Here is a 26006-nt window from a genome sequence, read left to right as displayed (position 1 = left end):
ATGAACCATTTTATGTCTTTCTCATACTTTTTTGGTATCTCTGTCCATATATTCCATTTGTTTGATATGTACAACAGATGCTATTAAAGAAACTTGCTACAAAAGTAGTGCAGAATGTATTTAGAACAACGGGAGGCTCTTCAGTATTCACTGCTGTATGTGTGAGCTTTTTGGACAGCCATGGTTAGCACAATGATTTGTTGCTTCTCTTAGAGTTTATTTAAAGTGTGCCATGCATGAGATTAATGTTTTATTTCTTGAAATTTTATATTATGCAAAGTGGGAAATCTTTAATGTGCTAAATAATATAAAATAACATAAATTATAGAGTATACTTGCAGGTATACTGTCCTGGGTTATTACTGGTTTTTATGGTTATGCAAAATTACGTATGTCAAACTGCAGCTGAAGGTGAAAAGATACTTGCCTTGTTTTCATTTACTGTTTTTATTATAATAGTGCACAGAAGGTTGTATGTGCCTAACATCATGACTTCAGGATTTTACCCAGGCAATTTTTCCATAGAAAATAGAAGTAACTTTCAAAAAGAGATCAGTGCAATCTAAGCTCCTTTCTGCCTCAGGCTCTCCTCAGTAATGTACAGGCAAACTATTTGTTATTATTAGTCTGCTTGTGCATTTGAGGTGGTGTTTCTCAAGGCAAAATGAGTGGTCATACAAGGTAAAAGTAGGTTTTTGTGTTCAGACTTCTACTGGTGTAGTTAAATGTTTGTGCCCTTTATTTATACCTCCTAAAGAAACAAATTCAAATAATTACTAGTGATCACATGATTAGAGATTAATGTGTACAGTTGTTACAGTAAGGATAATGAAAATGAGCAGAAGCCCTAGGTGGCCATATCCTTGAGGGTAGGAAGGCTCTGCAGATACTGACTGACTGGAGCAATGAGCCAAGGCCAGCTGCATGAGGTTCAGCAAGGCCCAAGGCCGGGTCCTGCACTTGGGTCACAACAACCCCATGCAGTGCTACAGGCTGGGGGAAGAGTGGCTTGAGAGCTGGTCAGCAGAAAAGAGACTTGGAGGTGCTGGTCAACAGCCAGCTGGATGTAAGCCAGCAGTATGTCCAAGTGGCCAAGAAGGCCAATGGCATTTTGGCCTGTATCTGCAATAGTGTGGCCAGCAGGACCAGGGCAGTGATTGTCCCCCTATATGTGGCACTGGTGAGGCCACATCTCAAATCCTGTGCTCAGTTCTGGGCCCCTCACTACAAGAAAGATACTGGGGTGCTGGAGTGAGTCCAGAGATGGGCAGTGGAGCTGGGAAGGGTCTGGAGCACAAGTCCTGTGAGGAGCAGCTGAGGGATCTGGTGGTGTTTAGTCTGAAGAAAAGGTGGCTCAGGGGAGACCTTATCACTCTCTACAACCACTTGAAAGGAGGCTGTAGCAAAGTGAGGGTTGGCCTCTTCTGCCATGTTTCAAGTGCAAGGATGAGAGGAAATGGTCTTGCATCAAGGAAGGCTCAAATTAGATATTATAAAACAAATTTCACTGAAGGAGTGGTTAGGCATTGGACTAAGTTGCCCAGGGAGGTAGTGGGATCACCATCTCTGGAATCGTTCAAGAGACATCTGGATGTGGCACTTGGGGATTTGGCTTAGGGGTGATTATGGTGGTGTTAGGTTGATGATTATATTAGATGACCTTGAAGGTCTCTTCCAGCCTTGATGACTCTGTGATCAAAGTTGTGCTGTTAGCTCAGTCTCTAATGGCATTTGGGAGCTGTTCAAATCTCTTCTGCAGGTTTAATTTCTCATCCGCTGCAGCTGAGTTTGCCTCTTCTAAATATTTTTTTTTTTTTTAATGGAAAGAACAAATTGGAAAATCATCTACACAATCTGTAAAGTTGCCCTTTGGATTCAAAATTTTAAATAAACTTTTCTGCCATGTTGTCCTGATTCAGAAAAGCATCTCAGCACACACTTAAAATCTGTTTCCTGAGGGACAGTCATATTTTAAGCTTGTGCTTAAGTTTTCTGGTTGAATAAAACTGCTTTCCTGAACTGGTGCCTTAATGATTATGCCTCCTAATGGAATTATAGTTCTTACATACACATGGGTAGTAGTTGTCAGCAGTTTGTAGATAGGATGATACATCTTTTCATATATGTCTTTTTTTCTTTATTTTAAATCTTTAAATAAACATATACATACCAGAAGTTGCTTCTTTCTCTGGTAAGTATCTTTTGTGATCCTATTATTAAGGTTTTCTTAGAGTTGTTTGAAAAAACTATACATCGTTGTGGATCTATAGACATAAAAACATAGAGCATAGTTTTGAATCTGAGTGAAACCAAAACTATCTTTTCAGGCTTACAGTGGTGGTATTTTTTTTTTTTTTTTCCTTTGGTGAGGGGGGGCACATGGGCAAGGTATGTTGGAGAAGTTTGGCTGGGGGTTGGGAGATGAGGCAGTGTTTGTATAGCAGAAAGGAGTTGATAGACATACTACTGCTTTTCCCTGATGTATTCTACAGTGAGATGTGAGCTGCTTGCATAGATTGTTTCACCTACTTTACATTGCTTTAGAATAGAGGTGGAGGGAGAGAAGGAAAATTAGCAGTCAAATACTGCTTTTCTAAAAATCAGTTGATAAAGCCAAAAGAATAGATTAATTGTTGGAGACAGAATGAAGAGAAAGTAATTGTTTCAGAAGTTGTCATATCTTGCCGCTAAATACCATTGGGGGTGAGTTTCACAAAGCATCAATTTCTAAAGTAACATGGCATTTAACCCCACTTTCCACCAATCAAAACAAAACTCTGAACCCCAGAATACCCCTAGTATTCTGCGGTACTTGCATACAAATGAAGTATTCCTATTTGAGCACACAGTTGCTAGGACAAAGTCAAATGTGTGGTGTTAGATTATGGCAATCTGAAACTCTTCAAAGTGGGCTGTATCTAAACATTACTTTCATTATCAAGCCATATATTTTCACTATATTGTCTGCAGGACATAAATATGAAACTTTGATTTTGCAGGTACTGGGTATGAGTTGACACAATTGTCATGTATGCATCCTTTACACTTAGGTAGTTTCTTCCACCTTCCACATCTGCACAGTTTTACTTCTCCCTTAATGGATTGGCCACATACACTTGTGAATGAATAGTTATCCATGCTGTTTTTCATTGCATTGGTTATGAGATCCACTGAAGGAAAATAGGAGGGAAGTGATTTTTTATGCAAATATTCCACTGCTCTGCATACAGTTCTTTAAGGGAGGGAGGGTGGAGGGGGCAGAAACCTCTTCTGACAAGTCAAGACTTGTTTTTATTTTATGGACTGTGTGGTGGAAACCACAGTTATCTGCTGCTAAAAACTGAACTGCAAGCAACATAGTAATAATAACTTTAAATTGCCAAAAGGTGTGTTATGATACGGTTGCATTTGTTTTATTTAATACCATTATATGTTTTCCCAAAACAGTTATCCATTTGTGTATAGATGTTTCCCAAGTATTTGTCCTGTACTTATAAATTTCTAGTTTGGGAAGGAGTTCTTTTCACAGGTTTGTAAGAAAGCCTCTTAGTTAATATGTTCATTAAAGGAATTTTCTCTTTTTGTAAGAGGAAATTTAAGTTAAAAAAAACAAAACTAAAAACAAAGTTCCAGGAGAGGGGGGTCAGGAGTTGAACAGCTGTAGCAGTAGAGTTCCTTGTAAGGAAGCATAAGACCTTGTGTGTGCACACATGTGTATGGTTTTAATTAGTGGAAATACTTGAGGCTTCCTACTAACCCAAGTTTACATTCCCAGGATTTGTTTCTGAACTGTGAAATGCAGAGAGGTAAGCTGTGCTTTCTTCTGGAGAAACATTAACTGGTTTAGCAGCCCTCATGTCCATTTCTCAGGTAAAATTAGAAATAGAGCACAAATGCATTTGGTAGGCTATGGACAATCTCTCAGCTGAAGGGCAGAAGGATTAACTATTTATACAAAATATGCATATCAGCATCTCTAAGCTAATAATTTGGGTCACGTTGGATGTTCACAGTGAAGAATGCAAGACTGAATTGAGAGTCCAAGGTATGGTCTTTTCTGTTAGCAAAAAGATGCAGATGTACCTCCATTTGTATTTCATAATTCAATTATTGGAAAATACATTTTTATTTTTGTTAATGACAGGTGATTTTGCTAGGGGCACTCCTGCCAAATATTAAATCAGTGCCTCTTGCATGTAGTGGGATCAGCCTGATGTATCCCATTAGGTATAATTTGCAATGCCATCCTGCTTGTATAATTTAGAGTAGAACCCCGCAGAAGTGTAAATAGAGATAGCATATTGAAGTTCTAAATAACACTTGTGTTTTGAATTCAGAAACAGTCACTGATTATGAGATGCAAGCTTTTTATTTGATTTTTCTTTAATATATAGTTAAGGCAAAATTGTCTTATAAAGTATTCTTAAGTTTTGTAGACAAAGCATAAATGTTATTGTATATGTGCTAATTGTGGCAAAGTTTTACATTATCATTCTAGTTGGTTTTTACAATAAAGTTAATTTTACAAAAAACACTTTTCTATTTTTATGTACTGACATATGCAATAAATTGATACATTAAAAGTGCTGTTAATGTCTTGTTCTAGTTTGTGGTCTGTCTTCCGCATCTGTGAAGGGGTAGTTTTGTTTGCATGGTAACAGATCAACCCCAAGGTATTGTTTTCAGTCACTTACTAAAGCCAGAGCACATGGGCTAGACATCTGCATTGTTAGATGTGCCATTTGTGGAAAGCTATTACAGCAGAGGAAAAAGCATATTACAAATATATTTCTAAGCTTTGTCATGTATCCTTACTTTCAAGAAGTGTTAGTAAAACTGGTATGTGGTAGCTTTCCATCACTTTCTAACACATTTTGCATTTCAAAATTTCTGTTGTCTGGGGATCTGAGAGATGGTCTAAATATTATGTCCATTAGGAAGTATTTTGAAGTGTTTCTGACTAGTTTTACCACCTATGCTGGCAATATTTGAAATGTCAATTTTAAATCCTATAATGCCACTCAGATTTATAGTTAATTCATGTAGCCGGAGTGGGATACTCAGTCTGAAGAAATTTCTACTTTCTTACAGAGAAATGCATTACTAAGCTTATATCACCTCTGCTCCCATTCGGCATGGTTAATATGAAATACCCAGAAAATAAGGGCTTACTGCTGTCTTTTCTAAGGCTGCAAAATGTGTGTCCTCTCCTGAATTACTGCAAGGCTTACAGTTCATTTTTAACCCAGTACCTAGGAAACAGGGCTGTGGGTGTGGGGTGTATGTGTGGTACATTTGGACACTGTTCAAGATACCTATTAATTTGGAATGAAAAAAAAAATAAAAAAGGTACTTGTAATTTTTGTAAAGAAGGAAATGACTGTACAGGAACAAGTCCAGATTGGGTACTTCATCTGAATACTGAATGAGAAGCAAGTTGCTGTCTTGTGAATTATATCACTAAAACTTACTTGCACTGTGCTATTCTGGAGAACCTAAGTCTTGCATTTGCTTTTTCCTACTTGAAAATTGATAAGCAGCTGGGCTACAAAGTGCAGCATAAACTGTGTCCTGGAATGTCTCATGATGTTATATTCATTTGCTTAGTAGACAGGCATAGGCCTTCATATCGGGCAAACCACCATATTTGAAATTTTGTCTGAATTTGCAAGTACTGATTAAATCATAGTAAACATTCATGAGGGCATATGAACATCTAAACTAAAATTGGAGCAGCCCTGCCGAGAAGGAGTTGGGGGTGTGCTGGTGGATGAGAGGCTGGAAATGGCCTGGCAATGCGAGTTTGCACCCCAGAAAGCCAAACATGTCCTGGGTTGCATCCAAAGCAGCATGGCCAGCAGGGCAAGGGAGGGGATTCTGCTCCTCTACTCTGCTCTGGTGAGACCCCACCTGCAGTGCTGCATCCAGCTCTTGATTCTTCAGCACAGGAAGGACATTAAGGTGTTGGAGGGAGTCTAGAGGAGGGTCATCAAACTTAATAGAGGGATGGAGCACCTCTTCTATGAGAAAAAGCTAAGAGAATTGGGCTTGTCCAGCCTGGAAAAGAAAAGGCTTTGGGGTGACCTAATTGCATCTTTACAGTACCTGAGGGAGGATACAAGACAGATGGAGAGGCTTCTTACAAAGTCATGTAGTGACAGCACAAGAGGGAAAGGCTTAAAATTGAAAGACAGTAGGTATAGATTAGATATTTGGAGGGAGTTCTTTGCTGTGAAGGTGGTGAGGCACTGGAAAGGTTGCCCAGAGAAGTTGTGGATGCCTCATCCCTGGATGTGTTCAAGGCCAGGCTGGATGAAGCTCTCAGCAACTTAATCTAGTAGAAGATGCCCATACCTACAAAAGGGGTGTTGGAACAAGGTCCCTTCCAACACAGGCCATTCTATGACTCTATGAAATGAAACCTAGACCAAAGGCTTGCTGTCTGTTAAAAAGGTTAAAAAGACAAGGTAGATAAGGTTTTGAGAAAATGCTGAACCATTGTCTAAGCAAAAATTATTTGCTGCAAAGATTTTGAACATGCCTGAGCTTTAAATCTCTTGTTGGAACCTATTCAGGGTCTTAATTTTAGACTTTGTACGGAGTTCTGTCTCTGTAAGTAGATAAGGAAGGTACACTGATTATTTTCTGGATTTGTTTTGAAAACATTGATGTGACTAATTTGTTATGCTTCAGCTTGGATGGGGGTAGAGTAACGCTTGTAAGGCTTGGAAAAACAACAGTTTTTCTTTCTCTGTAAGGCAGTGCAGCTTAAGAGCAGGCTTGGTTTTATTGGTATTAAAGAACATGGTTTCACTCCCAACTGGAGATACGTACTTAATAATCTGAAGCAATGAGCTGAATACTGCAAAGCTGCAAGGTGGCTGACAGAAATGTACGTATGTTCATGTACCAAGTTCAGAGAGATGTTGCCGCTAGCTTTGACAAGTAACTAAGGAACGGATTGTGCTGCTTGAAGTCAGATAGAAAGGAAGTTCTACAGCTGGTTTGAATTACACTTAACGTCTGGTATGGGCTAATTATTTACAAAAATTCAACGGGAAAGGTCAGGCAGAGAACCCTTTCCTGCCTGTCCTCCAGGATTCAGGGACAGTGTAGCAATTACATACGGCTACGAAGAAATAACATTATGATTTGAAAATACTTGAATCCTTGTCCTGTGCTCTCTCTTGAAGGTCTCCAGACTGTAGCAGCAGCAGAGAGGCCACTCCCACATGAAGGGCCAGGGCTCCGTGTTTATTTTGTTACCATACAAATGCATTTTTAGCCCATCTGTGCAAAATCTCTTAAGTTGCATAGTGTCAAAGAGGTGGAGAAATGCAGTTCTCCATGTTGCTGGGTAGCAAAGCCAGTGAGACTGTAAGAGAAGTGGGCTTCAGCTGTATGACAGAGCTCCTTTTTCCCTGAGCAGTAAGAAGCAATTGCTGTAACATCATGGGGGGGGAGGGGGTGAAGGGGAGAAGGCTGGCATTTAGCTGCTGTCGTATATAAATCCTGGGTTGTCTTTTTATATTTTGTATGTTTTTAAAATTATTTTCTAGCTGGCTCTGCTGCATACTTTGAAAGACACCTATAATAATTGCTTTTCCTTTGTGTCACTTCCTTTTCTCTTCAAAAGCACTGTAATAACCATATAAAAAGTGACAATGGCTGCAAGTGAGCTGTAGGTTTACTTTGTATAGTATGCATTTGGACCCAAATTGTCTAGATATCTAGAGAAATAAAATATTGCAAGGAATAAATCGAGGATGGCATATCTAAAATATGCAGAGACATTTGTATTATCCTCGGCAGTTTTGAGGCAAAGAGAAAAGATTACCCTTTTCGCTTCAGAAAAATCTCATAGAATTTTTTGTTTTCCTTTTAATAAGGTAATTTAACAAATAAGGCTTTAACTGTTTGTATAACACATCCTTTACTTGCAAGGTATTCAACAGCTTACAGAAGTTAAAATAGTAAGATGTAAGTTATACAGTCACAGGAGTGGAGTATACAGAAATGACTACTTTTTGGATCCATTTGTGAGGCAGAACTTGCCAGGATTTGTTACCGTATAAGTTTTGGTTAATGGCTGAAAGAGCTAATTAAGTGTTCTTGAAGGGAATGTCTGCTGTTTCAGAGGGATATCTGTGAATACTCTTAGTACAGATTTCTTTAATAGCAGAAAACTATAATACAGGATTTATTCTGATCTCTTCCAAAATAGTACTCCTATTTTGTCCATCTTCAGAAAGGACTTGAAATTAAATGGGAAATTTCAGAATGGAACCTTTGCTTTTTCTGTGCTTCTCTATCTGTTCTGCACTGTCTTGTGTGGTAAGGCAAGATATCATGGTCTCTTTCTTGTAATAACCACAGGGACCATTTTGTGGCTGCTTCAGAAGTATGTGAAGCTGGACCCTTGCCACTGGAGACATACTTTTAGTGTGGCCTTCGACACACTTGCCTGGATCTCTGGGTTGCAGCATCTGCACAAACTCCTTTTTAAAAACAGAACATTGGCTTTTAAGCAAACTTTCATGTTCATGGGTTTTTACCCAAGCCTTCACACTCATATCAACTGCTTCTCTTTTGCACATTAAACTTCATTATGGGTTTTTCCTCCCCCACAAAGAAGATGCTTTTGTGGTTAAAGAACATAACTGGATTTCAGGAAATCAAGAATTCAGTTTCTGGTTCAACCACAAATTTCCTGTATGACTGGTTACTATCTCTGCCTTGGTTCCCTACAGATGTAATGTTGATTTTTTTATAAGTTTTCAGGTTAGCAGGACCTATCTTGATAATTTCATCTGATAGTCTGCATAATGGAAATGAAAAAAGTAATTGCTTGCATAAAATTACAGGGCTTGTTTCTGCTGTAACATCTTGGAAATTTTAACAAGCCTTAATTTTGTTCAGGAACTCATTTTCCTGTGTTTTCATGAAACAGTCTCACCTTTAAGAGTCTTCAGTAGTAATGTGTTGCATTTTGGTTTTCATTTATTATTTTGAATTTTACCTAAAATGTTTGCCCTTTTCCCTGGAAGTAAAAGACTTGGTTAAGTAGAATTCTTTGACTAGCCAAGGCATTTCTTTATAGTTTTCCTCAGCTAAATTAAAGAGGTTTTTTTGGTCAGTTAATCTGAGTGTTCACCATAGCTCATCCTTTGGGTTAAGGAGGCACTATGGTGTATGCACAGATCATGTACTGTGCATGCAAAAACACCATATTTTCAGGACACCTTTTCTATGAGCGCTTATTCTTATTTGCTTGCAGAGTTAGATGCCCAGGGCTAGGTTTCTGCAGTTTAATGCAGTGACATTTTCTTTTGTAGAAATAGTTTGAAAAATGCTGCTTTGAACTGGTCCTGAGGCAGCCCCTAAGGTTTTTCTGCCCACATGTGTCTTGAGTCAAAAATTGTTGATGTGGTACAAATGTTTGCAAAAGGATTTTCAGGAAGGCTGTCCAGTAGAAGCAGGCTGCTAACCAAAAACTGAATACCCTTTCTGAGATTAGTTCTCTAGGTCTCTTGTATTCATTCTGGATTTTTGACCTTTTTCACTGTTCAGTTTTGTCAGTCTTAGCTATATGCAAATAGGTTTGCCAATATAAAAGCATGATGCTGTTTTCTCCTAGCATATATATCCAAATAGTATACCTCTGTTTCAACAAGAATATTGCACTGAGAGCTTGTGTTCAGCTGAAGTCATCACCTTCCCATGTCTCCTAATGGGAGGCTGATCCGAGCACTCCTTGGTCCTCTTTAGTCACACCTTGGTTTAAAACACAGTAGAAACAGCATGTGCTAATCTTACTGACTTTGCTTTAAGCAGGCTAAGGACTACTTTGCAGCTCTGCCAACAAGAGGAATCATAAGGAGAGTATGTTATGAGAAGACATAGTGGCAAGCATTGAGGCATCGACTCCTCAGGTTCTAGGCTCTGCAACTAGCATGGGGTTTTTTGTTTGGTGTGGGGTTTTTTGGGGGGGTTTTGGGGTTTTTTTAAAGTAATTTTTGTGATTTAATTTAATGCAATTAGCAATCTGCAATTAACTGAAGCTCCATTTGATTATATTAGAAGTTGTTCAACCAAGTCTATTTCTAGGTAACTCATGCTCGTTTTCATGATTGACGTCTTACTGTCATTATTTATTGTTCCCATTTTTGTCATCACAGAAGTTGTCTGAAGTTGTATTTTCTTCTAAACCACATAACTGCTTATAAATCTACAGAAGAACACAAGGTTGCCAACAGAGAGATCCCTTTGATGCTCAGCTACAAATGCCTATTGAATTTAACAATTTCCCATCTGTGGGCTGTTGTGATTTTCCTCATCTCCCCTTTGAAATTCTCATTGATCAGAATGATAAGCAAGACGGAGCCAGATGTCTTACAGAAGTCCTCTATGTCACCACAATTATTTTGTCAGCCCAAATAATGACCCCATTTAAAGAGGCTGTGGAGGCTGGGAGCAGCCTATTTTCTCTAGAAGTGGCTAGAGCACTGCTATTTATACACTGATCTGTTATTTTCTGATACATTAATGACTGCAGAGACCTCACTGGCCAATAGTTTCTTGGTATTCCTGGATAGCTAGTTATAACTTCCATTCTCTCACTCGGTTTCATTTTCTAAAATAGCACTTCTTTTCCAACTGTCACATTATTTTTTATTTTTGGAGCAGTCAGTACTAGGCTGGTAATGCTCAGATGTCTAGAGACACTTGAAGGCATGTCTGCTTAGTTCTAATAATTGCTTATTCTGTTAAAAAACCCCTACATTAGTTCGCATTAAATTTACTTCAAAATGCAGCCCCATTTACAGCTTAACTTAGCCTTGAAAATAGGAGCAGAAATGGTATGGGTATTCTGGTTTTTCCACCCCACACCAATTTCTGTATAATTTCTGACAGCATGTATGGGGCTTCTGGATACAAGCTAAGATACATGGTGTATTTGTTTCCTTTGCATTTGGGAACAGATTTACTTCTCTGTGCAGGATGGTGTGGTTGCAGGAGGTGACAAAATAAGGAAAAGAGTGCCTTGCATCACAACGGAAGATGATAAAGCTTATAATCACACTAAATTTCTTGTAGCCTTAAACAGAAGAGGAAGAGGCTACGAAAGTTGTTACTCTATTGTTGTTCCTTCTTCCTTCTCCTTCCCAACAGAAAGAACTTGATCTGAACTACTCTGATAGGTGTCGTCCTCAGGATTTATTACACAGTATTTGGACTGACCTGTAAAAGTTTTCTCTTTTGCAAAGATAAAGTTTACTTGCATGGTAAGAGGGGTTAACCTGTTGATTTTAGCCATAATGGTGATACTGTTTATCTTTTTTCTTCTGTCCCAGACCACTGGAGCTTTGAACAAAGTGGTAAAAGTTGAATTTTGTGTGAGAATAAAAAAATATATGAACGTGTGTGGAATATCTAGGTAGCCTTACTGTTGCAAAGAAAGGAATTCCTAATATAGGGTTTTAAGATGAAAGGACTTAAAAAATCTTAAAAGATGAACTTAAACCAGACACTCAGGATTCACCTGAGTGTTGGCAGCATGCATGTTGAAAGTTTTGCGTCATGTTTAATTTTTAAATTCACTAAATAATTATTTGCCCTTTCTCCTTGTTCTTATTTCCCCTCTCTTACTCTTTTCAATCCCCTAGTTTTTACCTCTTCTAGTTCCCCCTGCCAAATTTCTTCTCCCTGCTTCTTTGTGTTCCTTTTTGCATAAATGAAGGTTCTTGAATTCTTTAGAGAGACTGTATTTATTAGAAAAGTTTAATAAAATGTCATCCCTTTTCAAGTTAGTTTGATGAACTGAACTGCAGAATTTGCAACTTCATACAGTTGAGAAACCCATAATTTGTGACTCATACCTGGGAATATTTTTCACTTTTGTTTTCAGGAAAGGACAAAAAACTTATTTTGAATAATTTGTCTCCTCTGTATGCATATTGGCACTTTAGATATGAATATAAATGTGTTAATAGAGATGATATAATGTATATACAGAGTACATCTATATGCCTTCACACACACAGAGGCACATGCCTGCCATACATGTATGTCTTTTAAGGAGCACTGGATGAAATGCTGCCAGGAAACTTTACATGGTTTCTGCACTTCTAGATAAGGCTCGAAATTACTGGTGGTTCTGGCTGTGCCAGAAATGGCTATAGCAAGCTGCCACATAAATAACTAGTGGAAAGTGAAAGGAGGAAGGTAGATTGAACAAGTAGCTTGTGAGAAAGTATTCATTTCCAAAATGCAGCACAGAGAGGTGAAAACAAAGGGAAGACAGAATCTTAGACGCTCACTCTGTACATTAAGTTTAATGGTGCTATCAACGGCTTCATATGACAGGAAATGATCTGGGCGTTTTGTTCACTTATTCTGGATGCCCTTAGTTTCAGAGAGCAACTGGTAACATGGATTGCACCTCGGAAGGGGACAGCTGAACTCTCCCTCTGGCTTTAGTAAGGAAAGAGCAGCGATGAAATCCGTGGACTGTGTGCACGTCATCCAACAGAAGGATACCGCCTCCTCTCCCTCTGCCCTCCCTGGTGCTGTTTCAGGCGCCACGGGACTTTTTTCTGTCACATTCCCGTGGCTTGCAATGCTCCTGTCCTCTTGTCTTGCAGCAGTGTCTCTTTACCATGTTATCATCCTGAAAATAGAACTAGAAGCTCTGCGCAGCGAGCTGATCTACAGCGTCCAGGCACGGTCTCCGCTAGACCAGCCACTCGTGTCCCCCGATGAAAATAAAGCAGGTACCCCTGTTTCTTCCTTCCTGCAAGTGTCTGCAGCTGACGCCAGGCAGGTAAGCTGGAGGGGTGGGTTTTGACTCGCAGGGCATGGGCAAATGTGGGGCTGCTTTCACTGACTGTTGCTTCTCCTTGATAGGAGAGCAGGCTTGCTGGTACTGGTCCGGTTGAGAGCTTCCAAAAGGAAATCTGGAACGGGAGTAGAAACAGGGGCAGGCGGTCTGTTGCCAACACAGAAGAAAAAGGTAAATACCAGCTGATGAAGTGGGTTGGGATGCCGCAGTTGGATCCTGTCTAGAGAAAAGCAGGAGTGTTTGATTCATGTTTTCTTTCTCCTGTCAGTTTATCCATGCTCCCAGAGCCCATTCTGGTTTTCAAAATTATTGGTGGATGAATAGTGTTAACCATGGGCATATTCTCTTAAAGGATAGAATATTGAATCACAGAGTGTTTTGGCTTTGAAGGGACCTTTAAAAGGCCATGTAGTCTAATGGTCCTGCAATGAGTAGGGACATACTGTTTAAGGTACCAGATATATTATGCTATCTGCAGGTTGAACTTTGAATGTTGTATCCCAAATCTGCATGAAGCGTTAGAGTTGAAAAAGGCAACTTCAAATCATTCAGATTTTCGATTGTTCAATTCTCTCTGATAATAGTAGGGAGGGAAATCTATTAATAAAAATGCCAATTCATTTTTCTGGGAAACAGAAAAGAGAGAAGTAATGAGAACTTCAGGGAAATAGGAGCTTTCAAGGAGAAAGGCTGGCTTGTACCTGGCAAAAGAGGCAGACTACAAGGAATTCAGAAGTTTAGCATCATTTCTACATTAAAACAACCTATCAATAAATAGTAAAATTAATAAAGGAATTCCTATCCAGTAAGATTTTTTTTTTTTTTGGTCATGGTTCTCCTTTTTAAAAGGTTCTGCAAAGAACACTGACGACTGTGCTCCATAAAAGGTCTCCAATGTATATTATAGTGTTGACATAATAATGGGATATATTTGTTTCCTTTGGGGATAAAATACCTGCATTTCTTTCTTTTTCCAAACACAGTGGGGCCTTATAAGATGAAACACAGAATTTTATTATACCAGTTTGCACACATACTCTAATTGCACTGAGTAACTAAAAATATTCCTGAGCTGCTAAATCAGTTCACTCTTCCTATGTATACTTTTATATTATTTTAACTGATATCTTAAACTATTTAGAGAACTTGAAATGGAGTAAATTATTGGTAAAGACTAGATGAAGCTTTGCTTAAAATGTGTTTCTCACTGGGCAACTAACATGAAATGTATTTCACTTGAGCTTCAAGTAAGCTAAATGAAATTTAAGTTCTAGAGTATAATCACTCTACTTACTCCCAATATTCAAAAAAACCCCATTAATTTAGGACATCACCTAAAATCTACAGGTTTATATGGGATTTATTCTATTTCATTAGTAGTCTTTGATTCAGGATCTTGGCTAAGAAAGATTTCGCAAACAGGACTGAGGTCATGATTGCTTAAATTGTACTTCTTGTAGCCTGTTTCCTATCACAGGAACCACAGAGTTCCCCTGCCCTCCCCACCCTAGGAACTCCCAAATAAAAACAAGTGATCTAAAGTACAAAATTCAAAAAATAAAGAGATGTCTTTTCTTTAAATGAATGTTAGAGCATCAATACTCTGCAAGCAACCCAGTTTCCTTGACAATAGCTTTCATCTTTAGCCTTATTGCTCTTTGAGGTGAGCAGTGTTCGGGGCTCCTCAGCTGTGCTTCAGTGTAGACTTTAGATTCTTCTCATCATGTAGCCACCTCTGATTATACCTCTAACACTAAAATTTCAATTAAGCTACTTATTTCTGTAAACATTTTTTAAGGTATAGCTGTCTTTAAAGTTGTTTAGGATGGATGACAACACAGAATATGAACATCCATTTTAAAGGGAAAAACTACATCAGTTGACCTATTACAAAAATGTTTTCTAACATGAACCTCATATTTTTATATATAAAAAAGAAAAAAAAGTAAATTGCAAATCTTGCATTTATATAAAAAGTTGTTAGAATTAGCTTTCTGCCTGCAAAAAAATTACAAAAAAATTAGCTTTTCAGAGTTCAGTAAGATACTATATTTTCTCAGATCAGATTTCACTGATGACCATGAACCTACTAGTTAAAGTTAGATTTTGTTTTAGCAGGGTGAGTTAAATAGGAGAACATGGTGTTGTTCATGGTGCTGAATCCAGTCTACTACTTGGTCATGTACACAGAATTACAGGCCCTGCATTTTGATCTTTTGACATCCATATCTGGGTACCAGAATCCAATCAGCCTCCAAACTGTCCTGCAGATGTGTGGCACTCATTCTGTTATAATGGCAAATAAATTAGAATATTGAGTGAGGTGCCTGTTCTTGTCCTACTTCTGTTTGCTTCAGCAAGGTCTCAAAGTAGAGTCTGATTTCATGATTATTTGTTGACCCATCATTTTATTTTTATATGGATCGATTCCTTAGAAAGTTAATATTTGAAAACATCACTGATATATAATTGCTTCTCTTGTGCTTCAACAGAGAGCAGAAGTAAAATATAGAACTATTATTTTTTTTTATAAATAAAGTTATTGTTCAGTTCTGGGGTTTTTAGATTTTAATTGCTAAATTCCAGGAATGGATACCCCATCACTCTTTTTTTAGACTCAGCGCAGCCTTTCTTGAACATACTGAATTTCCATTTTAATGCACACAAGTGGCCACAAATTAGCATTTTGATTAAAGGACAACTGAATGGAAGTGGATTTAACACAATGTTGTTTCTTATTTTATGGGGTATGCATTTGTCTGTGCTGATGCATAAGACTATTAGTCATCAGTAGTTGCACGTTTTGTGTCTTGTGAAAATTCCCAGCTTGGGTAGGTTGAAGAGAAGTGTTTCAAGCATCAATTCCAAATAAAGCTGCACAGCTAGCAGTCAGAACCAGAGTTCTTGATACAATGAGTAGGAGGTAATGGCTGATTTTGAAAAGTACGCTTCTGGCAAATGTCAGATCAGGACATGTAACAACAGATACACTTTTTCTTTTTATCTTTCTCTCTATAAATTTTGTGTGTGGAGGAAAACTGGTCCACAACAAAAGACCTCTCCTGAATTTTATACTCTATTCATAATTATTGATTGTGTTGCCTGTGTGTTTCTCTCTAAGCTGCACGTGCACTTGAGCCCAGGAATAAGATTTATGTACCGTTGTCTAAGCCAATGTACAAACATCAAATTTCATTTTCACACTCCCTCAGTGCCTCATTCTGATGATTATTGTGGGATTCTGATTCCCATGGCCTAGGGAGGTGAGAATCAGGTCTTCTGTAAACTCAAATGCAGGTGACCTGCTGGGATCAGATTGGAGTCCCCATGGACTACATTTACTTTGTTGTATTGAGGTTGCCCAACTCCTTGCATGTATGTAGGAGCTTCTATGTAATTCCACAAATCAGTGAGGCAGGGTAACCTGGCATGTTACTTGGCAATTGTTTTTTTTACTAGCAATTCTCAAGTTCCACTCCAGTATCATTTGTGTCCATGGGAAATAACTATTGCCTTCCAACAATGGTGTGAGAATTTTGCCATCCCTCTTGATAAAATTGCTGTACTGGAAAATCCATTTGTTGGTTGGAAGTATTTTGACTCTGTATGTTGTTGCTTTAGATATCTGAGACAGAGGGATAGCAAGAAGTTTTACAAGTGGTACTTGACTTTAGTGATCTTTGAATTGAGATGCAAGCTTTTGTTACTAACTTAAACAAATGCCACATATAAAATTCCCTTACCAAATATTCACAATACTCCATATTTTATTGTTTGAAGAGGTCAAATATAAAATAAAAATTCAAATCAAATTAAAAAGAAAAAAGAAAGACCTACTTCTTGAAAATATATGTTATCCTGATTTGTTTCTGCTGACAACAGCCTAATTCAAAAGGAAATAGACCCTTCTATGCAAAAGGATAGAAAATTACTTAATGCAATGCCTGAAATTTCACATGAAGAATTTCACTGAATGGATGAGTGAATAAATCAGTGCTGTGCATTATGCAGAACACTGCACAATCAAAAATACACCAAATAGGCTCTAATTTTTAAAACCAACATTCTGCTTTATACTTCATAATAGAAATCTGAATTCCTAGTAAACAATTCCCTTGTTTTTCTGATTGTAACATGTTACTGGCAATTCTATGAAGGTCAAAATAATGCTACCAATTCTTTGAAGATATGTATTAGATCTTAGTCATACCTGCAAGGTATGATCAAGGCCTTTTAATGCAGGGACTGATTGAATCCATAATTAATGCCATATAAAGACATCTCTATTAAAAAGCACCAAATTAACCAGTTGTCCTGGTTTCTGCTGTGATAGACTTCATGAACACCAGTTTATAAAAATGGACAAGCAAAAACTAGAAAAAGATCTCTTGTCATGAGAAATCAAGAAGTTAAGGGAAGAAGAACTACAAATGGTTCAAGAAAATGCTTGTCCCTTACAAATTAAATTGTCTAGTGTTTAAATGTGCTTTGGGAATCCTACAGAGAACAGATCTAGATAAAAAAAGGAACCTAAATAAGCAGGTCTGAGGGTTTTTTTTCAAGGTCAGGGTTTTTCCTAGGTTTTATTTCAGCAAAAATTGGCACAGATGTCTCAGGCCTCAGATATCAAAACTTTAAATTTTATACATGAGCTCACATATAGTAAACTTGAAATTTTGTTTGGATGGATCATTAAGTGAGATCTCAAAATACTAAAATTATTAATGCAATTTAGATAATAACAAAACTTGCATGTGAGGGAAAATTTTATTTTACCAATACAAGGTCTTAAGTCATGGAGATACGCAGAAAGCTGGGTTGCTGCCCTGCAGCAAAAGCTAGTAGGTTTTTTTAAATTGTGACTACATTGCTCAACCAGTAGAGAACACATCACTTCGTGTGCCGGCTGTGGTTTATAAAGGCGTCTGGACTGACTAACTTCTTCAGAATTGGGTCTTCTGTTCATGGAATAAGACAGACTCTGAAATGAACTTCTGCCAACCCACAGCCTGCAGAGTAATTAAAATCAGCGGAAAAAAAGAATGTACGTCAAAGCAAAGCTATTATTTAAAGTCAAAAGAGGGTGGGGAACGCTTTAACATTCTAGATACACTTTTATACAGCTAGATCTCATGGTGATACTCAGTCTAGATATTTTTACACATTTTCAAGATGTATTTTATTAATCCTGTATTCTGCTTTCATTATTAATTATTCAAAAAGCCTTTGGACTACAAAGATGTTGCTCAAGTTTGTTTTATACTAGGCTGAAAGATTCAGGTAGAGCTTTTGATTTATTCTTCTCAGTACCAATAGCAACTATTCAATGTGTATTTTGATATACATATATTCTTCATATTGTATTTAAGGTAAGATTAGGGTACTTCTTGGAATAGAATTGGAAGCATTTCTTAACAACGTTAACTTTTTACTGAAAACTTCTGTTAATTCACTCAAAAAATGTGCTTTGTATGTCCATATCTTCTCCTTAATAGTAGTAGTGTTTACTTGGAATTTGTTTCAATGAATTACTTAATTTTAGGCATGTAAGTAGTTCCACTGAAGTCAAAGTGAAGTACTTGTATATACTGGAAATAGTTATGGGTCAACTTTGGATTCAGAACATATTTTTGAAGCATGATGTTGTTCAGTCCCTCAAGCACTTTTTTAGATATTGTTTGTCTTTTGTAGCTTTAGGCAAAATGGCCACTATGCTAGTTTCTGTCTCCTTATTGTCATGAAGGACACTATTGCATCCATTTTTTCCAAAAACAAGCTTACTATATTCTGTGGAGGTTTATTCCTATCTGCATGTATTAAAAGAAAAGAGACAGAATTTTTTTTTAGAGATTAAGTGTAGATCTGATGTCTGTAGAATAGAGTTAACATGTGTTTTAAAAAGATGGAGTTGATCTCAGACTGTTCTGATCTTGCAGATTTTAATTATTGTGAGCAGTTCTCAGCAATGCTGACTAGTATTTCAGTGCTGCAACCAGCTGAAACAGAAATTCAGACTGGCAAAGTGAGAATTAGGATAGTTTCAAAAATGCCCACCAAGTTTGCCGAGCAGTTTTAACAAGAGTTGCTAAAGTAGCCATAAGTTTTAGTGCTTGTAGACACTACTCAGTGGTACCCAGCTGGATAGCAGCTGGTTAGTGGGAATCATCACAAATCCTCTCACTGGGTTAGTGGAAAATCCAGTGGCCATACTAGTCGGTTCTTTTAAAAGCAGGAATTAAAATTTTGATTTAGCTTACTGAAATACTAGGGAATCAGCAAATTCCATTCACTAGGAAGGCATTTTGTCCCAAAGAAGAATTAATGTCTTGTGAAATTAATTGACTGATGTGCTGTGTTGTACATCTCCACAAAATCCCATTTTAATTTTATTTAGAAGTTTATTTTCCAGAAAAGTGTTTTGCTCACAAGTGTGATAGAAAAATGTCTGAATTATAATACCTTTTTAAATTTTTGGTTGGCTTGGGTGTTTTTATTCCTTACCAGAAGGCAGATAATTCAGATGCCTTTAAATTCTTGGCTTGAAAAAAATCTATAGACTGTAGCACGTTACTGATGTGTATTGATAGGACTCAAGGACACATTTCAGTGTGGGAGACAGGAGTTTGGATGATAGCATTTCTATTAACATAACTAGGGCTTGCAGGCTGTGATCATTCTGGCACTGGAGCATTCCCAGATGTGCACTTGAATCCTTGTGCGCTGCCAGCTGGCATGGCTGAGTGCTGGTGAACAACCAGCCTTCTTCTGCTGTTTTCAAGAAGGACCCCTTAAAAAGGAAACTTAGAAAGAGTCTGCTTTCCACCCACATCCTCTCACTACCTGCTGTGCAGCAAGAGGTTTGTGCTACTGGACACTTGGTTGCTCATGTGGGTACCACTGACAGACATAGAAACAGGATCCCACAGATCCATGGCACTACCCATTATAGCCAAATCCGTGTGGCCAAATCTGACCCACAGCCTTCTTGGCTGAAAAGTGATAAACAAAATGGAGCAATCCATGGCAGAATTTTCTTCTCTTGACTCTTAGTAAATTCATTTGGTCTCTGTCGAGTGCAGTAAATGTTACTATTCAGTTTTCCATCCTTCAAAGTAGCATGAGAACCAGATGTTTTGATTAAAATCTGCTCCAGGCAAATGCAGCTATTCTTTTTTCCTTTTATCCTGTTGCCTGACACTTATGCTTAGCAGGATTTTTTATAAGATCTTCGTTTCACTTGCAAATCTGTATTTTAACATTCTTCAGTATTTTTCTCTGAACAAGCACCTAATTTCTCATTAGTGTCACCAGTCTACAGTTTTGAGCAACACATTTTGACAGGTACTAAGCTATCTGTTATGTGTGCATTAATTTGCTAGGAGTCATCTCTCTATTTTCCCTCTTAGTCTCAATATAGGTTGACTGAGTGTACATATCTGTAGTGGCTGATGGAGCCCTCTTTAACTAAAAACCCAAACTATGCTAAACCATGACAGTATCTGAAAACATATTGAAAGTACATATATATGGATTTTGAGAATTTATTATGAAAGTACCATATAACCAGTATATATGACTAATATTTTATAGCACTATAACTGGAAAGTCATTTCTCTAAATAATATGGCAAACACAGAAAATCTGCTATCTATCATAGCTGGCAGGGTTGGGGCTTTTTTCAAGCTTTTGCTTAGAAAATTAACAAGGCTAATTGACCTGATGATTTCTAGCTCATTTGACTTACTGCTACATAATTTTATTAGGACCAGATATTAAAAGAAGCGGGTGTTACTTGTGCTGCTACCTGAGGCCTCCCACTTAGCTGCATGATCTCTGAAAGTCATCTAGCATGTGTTGTGACAGGAATTTTTGTTTTGCACACTTGAGTAAGATCTGTGTTAAAACCAATAGGTTCTGTTTTAAAATAAGTGGTGAGACTAAGAGATTTCTTTCGTGTCCTTTTTTTTTCTTAAAGTAGTTTCATAAGTTTACTCTATTACTCACTTATGTTTCTTTGATTTCAAAATGCTTTCACTTTGCAGTGCTGCAGGCCTGCTTGCAACTGATTGCTGACAGCAAAAGTGATATCCAACAGAAAGGTAAGAATATGTGCCATGATTTATAGTTAACTATTCCATGGGATAACTGTTTCAAAAAAATTTCCTAACTTCTAAGCAGTAGAAGTTTTGACTGAGTTTTGACAACAAACTTAAAAATTAAAAAAAACCCCACCAATAACAAAATAAAACAAAAAACAACAAGGTCCCTGCATCTGGAAGGTCCCTATATCTGGATGTCTCTTGCAAATATCATCTTTTCTGTGGGGAAATCCAGCTAGTAAGACTGGAAGTTTTGTCTAGAAGTCAGCTTTGTTAATTTTTGGCCAGTGAAAAGGAAGAATATAACCTTTCTGATCACCCAAAATTATTTTTTCTTTTAGATGATTCAAGCATTGTCCCTTGGCTCCTGAGCTTTAAACGTGGAACAGCTCTGGAAGAACAAGGAAATAAAATAGTGGTCAAAGAAACGGGTTATTTTTTCATATATGGCCAGGTGAGAAAGCTCAGTTCACTTCAGCATCTGACTTTTGTAAGGATTTTTCAATGCCTCCATACATTAAGTTTGAAGTTTTCACCTCCTCTATCTGTAGGTTTTATATACGGATACAACATTTGCTATGGGACACCTAATACAGAGGAAGAAGGCTCATGTGTTTGGTGATGATCTCAGCTTGGTGACATTGTTTCGCTGCATCCAAAATATGCCACAATCTTATCCAAATAATTCTTGCTATACTGCTGGTAAATATCTGCATTTTCCTTTTCTTTGTTTGCAAATAAACTGTATCAAATGGAATCTCTAGTGTTGGGCAATTGTATTGTAGCAGTCATAAAGAACTAACTGCAAAATTACAGAATACTTTCAGAAGATACGGTTTTATATAAAGTATCAACAGTTGGAGGTTATGCATCTAACTTGGTGATCTGAACAATTTTGCTCTCTTGATTGACTCTGTAAAATGGTTAGACATTTTGGTGCTTCCAGTTAGATGCCTGAGGCAGAGGAGTACCTACTGTCCTTATTGAAGAACTCAGTTTTACTTAGGAGTTGAATTCCACATTTAGTTATATTAAATATTATATATATTTATAATATATAAAAATAATATAACAATAGTTACATTAAAGAGCTATGTTTTCCTTTGAAATGTCAGATACGAATTTTAGCCATCCAATATGTGCAAACCATACTGTGATATTTCTCCTCCTTTTAAAGGCTACTGCATTTTTAGTCTTTGGTTAGATGAAAAACAGTTAATTCCTATAAGGTGCTCTTTATGACTGCACAGATTAGAAACACCACAAAAAAGAACAATTAAAATTTTTAATGCAAGTCCAGCAGGCTCAATGCTCAATGTATGTGTATATTCCTGCAGTAGTATTTAAGGAGTTGGTGTCAAGGCCTATAAAACCTCATTTATCATCTCTTATCTGTCTGTCACTTCACCTTAATGGTGGATTTGAGGGTTTTCTCTTTGGTTATTTTCCAGCACTCTTTTTTCAATGTGTTATGAAAAAGTGGGCAACACCGAGTGATGGAGTTGACTGTCAGCAATAAATGGCATTAAACAAATGGGATGTGGCAGGAAGCTAATTTTTTTCCAAATAAAATTAAATTCCAACTAACTAACTAACTAGATACTTTGTCCTGGCAATTGAGGCTGTCCAAACATTTCCTTTAATTTTCTGGCCCCTCAGCCTCACATTCCGGCAACATAAACACCTTCAATTTCATGTGTACTCTGACTTTACCCTTGTATTACTATTCCCATTTCTTAACTAGGATCTCTATCTTGCCACTTCATGATTCCTGCTTCCCAAATTCCCACTGTTCTGTTTTCACCTGGAAAAGCAGTTCTGACTGCTCTCTCTCATGCTGTTGAGCATGTGTCACAGCAGATGTTAGATGTGTTTTCAGCTCAGCAGCTGCAGCTTGAAGGCAAGATGCTCTTGGTTATATCAGCTGATGTGTGGCTGGCAGGAAGCACTTTTGTGCTCTGCAGTTGCAGTGGATAAGCTGATTCATTAGGTTGGTAAAGCTCATAAAGACCTCCTCCAGAAGTGTGGGAATGGAGTGGTCTAGGGCCAGTAATACTCAATGCTGACTTTGACTGTCTCATCACCATAACATGAGGAACCTGGGTACACCACTGTTAGAAATTTTTGCAGTGTTTGCTTAAGTGAACTGTGTTATGCCGAGTGCAGTGTGGAAATTAAGTCCAGCTTCACAGAAGATGTTAAGTGTCCGCTTTGGATAGGCTGTAAACTCTAAGATTATGCCTTAAGATAAAAGCACTCATCACAAATAACAAGCCATGCTTCCATTTGCAAGATGACACATAATGACTTTTGAATACCATTTATAAAATAGTGTATTTGATATATTAACTTAAAAATGTTCCAAATCTTTTGCCAGGCATTGCAAAATTAGAAGAAGGGGATGAACTTCAACTTACAATACCACGGAGAAGGGCTAAAATATCCTTGGATGGAGACGGTACTTTTTTTGGTGCAGTAAGACTCCTCTGAAGCCTTTCATTTCTGTTATTATGCTTAATGCCATTTTCTTCTCTACCTATGCCTTTGTCAGAAAAAATATTGGATTGTAATAAAGCTTCCAATTCAGCCTCTCCTAATTCATCACAGGCTTCTAAAAATTTTCTTCACTTTAATAAGCAAACCCAAAACAGGAAACATACCAGACACGCTTGTGATATAGCCACCATGTGATTACCAGAAAGCCAATTCATTTTAGACAATAGGAGACTCTAGATAACAACTATAAAGCAATGAGGTTTTGGCTTTGAAACAATTTGTTGTCCGTATGGTAAATCAAAGAAGGAGTTGACCAAAAATAACAGCATGAGCAGGACTGCAGACTATCGAATTGTTATCCATGATTGAAAAGGAAATCTAAAATAAAAGTGTATCTTAGATTTGCATTCTTTCATCAATAAAGTATTTGATATATAATGTGTGGGGAAGAAACATCGAACAGTAAATTTCTCACCACAAAATGAAATTGTTAGGTGGGTTCTGAGTTTTGGGGTTTTTTTTTTTCCCCAAAAATACTGGGAAAGGAAAAATTCTAAATGTCTGGGATAACGAAAACAAATATACAGAATAGTAGCCACTGTCTTGCTTCTTCTGTGTGAACAAAAAGTGAATAAATTACTAAAATCTGTTAGCATTTACTAATTAGAATTAATTTTACTGAAAAAAAGGACATGTAAAATGCTTCAACAGCTCAATCTTCAAAGCATTGCTGCTTGTTAAGGAATATGTCTACACTTCTATGTAAACAAGGCTGGCACAGGAAGAAACACAGTGAAATTAGACACAATACCATGAATTGGATTTCTGGCTCCATAATTTCTGCAGTCATATAAAGATGTGTATATATATACAGTATATAGATATATTTGTATATATTTGAAAGTATATACACAGACATATGTCTTGGGCATTTGGGCATAGAATTTTATCTTCTTTTGAACAGTTTATCTAATGGAAATATTACTTCATACATATTTTTTTGTATTTCCCTTGCTTCTTGCTATGATCCATTCTATCCAATATAGTAAAAAGAAAAATCCAATAGATCTGGAACCAGCCGTGCAACTAAGAAACACTTGTATCTCAGAGGCTTTTTCTGCAGTTTTGAATATAGTGCTGTTTGACAAAAATATTCAGAGCTGTAGAACAAATAAACAGATGTCCTTTTTCCCTTTCTTTTGCCTGGCCACTTAGTTCAGTAGATAGTATTTATGCCTTTTTTTTCCCCAAATATTGTATGGTCAAAGGAGCTATTGTACTTTTTCCCCTGATCTTAAAGAAGCATTGAAGTGGTATTGGAATAGATAAAAAGTAAAACCCCAAGTAATGAATTGTACTTAATTTGAAAATATTTTTTAGGACCTGAGAATTGTGGTATATAAGCTCACTTAGTAAAGAAAAGATGCTCTGTATATTGTAGTCTCCTTGTCTGTTTTTATGAATTGTGATTTGATTGATTTCTCATGGTGATAGACAATAAATAAAAGAGATTTGGATCTCAGAATTATAGAGCATGGTAAACTAATGAAAAAATTAATTCATCTTCTCTGGGCTTCAAGAAGACATTTCAGCAATAAGCATTTGAGTATTGGATTTTTACACTGGGATTTTTATGAAGTTTAACTACAGTTCCAAAATATCTGCAAGTCCTCCCTTTTTTAAAATGTTTTTATTTGTGTGTTGTGGAACTAAAGCTGCAGCTGGTTTTTTTGTGTTTTGTTTTGTTGTTTTTGTTTTTGGTTTTTTTTGTCTTTTTTATTATTATTGTTATTAAACTTTTATGTGCTGAGTTTGCCAAAAAGGCATTTTAAATCCTATACAGGACCCCTCAGTTTAACCAAGGTTGTGCAACGCTGCATGTAGGTAAAAAAACTGTTAGCATGCAGTGAGTTGTCTGTTATTAGTGACATACATTAATGATGCCCAGAATCTCTAATCAGAAGTTTGTTGATTTTAGCATTGATAGGAAAAAATAAGTTGTTACTGTTGCTTTCCCAGAGACTTGGTGGCTAAACTTGCAAATTTAACTTTTATTGTGTAAGCTTCCCCAGTGGTTTTGGTGGGCTTGTGTGTGCTTAGCTTAAGCCATTTCCCTGGCTGTATTTCTTCCTTCTGCTGCTGAGAAATGTGCAAAGTGCAGAAGTTTGGAAATGGTCTGGGGCATGATTTGGCTTGTAGGAAAACTTTTGTCTTCTGAAAGAAAAAATTTCAAAGGTGTTCCCTTCCTTAGAAGGATGAAACTGAACCTCAGGTTTCTTCACCAAAAACTTGAACCATGTTTCTGTGAACCACAAGAACTCCCACATGTGTGCAGAGTGCAAGTTGACAGACTGTTCAGATATTTCTACTGACAAGTCCGGCAGTTTTGTTGCTGTCAGATTAGCTTTTTACTGGCTTCATGAGAAAACTTGTCTTCTCAAAATTAACCTGCTCCTGCACAAAGTTGAGTTTAACAGATCATTTCCTGATCAAAGCATAAAGAAAAGGAGAATACTTCATCCCTGATCATTCTGCTAACAAGCTGGGGACACAGAAGGTAGCAAAGTGCA

General features: G+C 37.3%; 1 protein-coding gene across 3 annotated transcripts; it reads left to right on the top strand.

Annotated features, from left to right (window-relative positions):
- Positions 1-1243: 1243 nt before the first annotated feature.
- On the top strand, positions 1244-24869 carry TNFSF13B (TNF superfamily member 13b). Of its 3 annotated transcripts, none has more exons than XM_042042586.1 (7): positions 1244-4045; positions 12645-12823; positions 12907-13012; positions 20884-20940; positions 21282-21394; positions 21492-21642; positions 23318-24869. In XM_042042586.1, the coding sequence occupies exons 1-7, from the start codon at positions 3961-3963 to the stop codon at positions 23428-23430; spliced, it is 804 nt and encodes a 267-aa protein (XP_041898520.1). In that variant the 5' UTR covers positions 1244-3960; the 3' UTR covers positions 23431-24869. The 3 variants fall into 3 exon arrangements, with proteins under 3 accessions (XP_041898520.1, XP_041898513.1, XP_041898503.1); XM_042042579.1 differs by having other exon boundaries at positions 4006-4045; positions 12411-12823; XM_042042569.1 differs by lacking the exon at positions 1244-4045 and adding an exon at positions 6403-7428 and having other exon boundaries at positions 12411-12823.
- The last annotated feature ends 1137 nt before the right edge of the window (positions 24870-26006 follow it).

Source organism: Corvus kubaryi, unplaced genomic scaffold, assembly GCF_017639235.1.
Source record: "Corvus kubaryi isolate FWS band 111438036 unplaced genomic scaffold, C.kubaryi_AGA036_p1.0 133, whole genome shotgun sequence".
In the NCBI taxonomy this organism is placed as follows: Eukaryota; Metazoa; Chordata; class Aves; order Passeriformes; family Corvidae; genus Corvus; species Corvus kubaryi.
The sequence above is the reverse complement of the archived record's forward strand: the minus strand, read 5'-3'. Positions and strand labels throughout refer to the sequence as shown.

Coding starts and splice junctions, on each gene's coding strand:
- TNFSF13B (XM_042042579.1), top strand. CDS start 12,497: ATGAAATCCGTGGACTGTGTGCACGTCATCCAACAGAAGGATACCGCC. Junction 12,824..12,906: donor CTGCAGCTGACGCCAGGCAG/GTAAGCTGGAGG, acceptor TCTCCTTGATAG/GAGAGCAGGCTTGCTGGTAC. Junction 20,941..21,281: donor AAGTGATATCCAACAGAAAG/GTAAGAATATGT, acceptor TTTTTCTTTTAG/ATGATTCAAGCATTGTCCCT.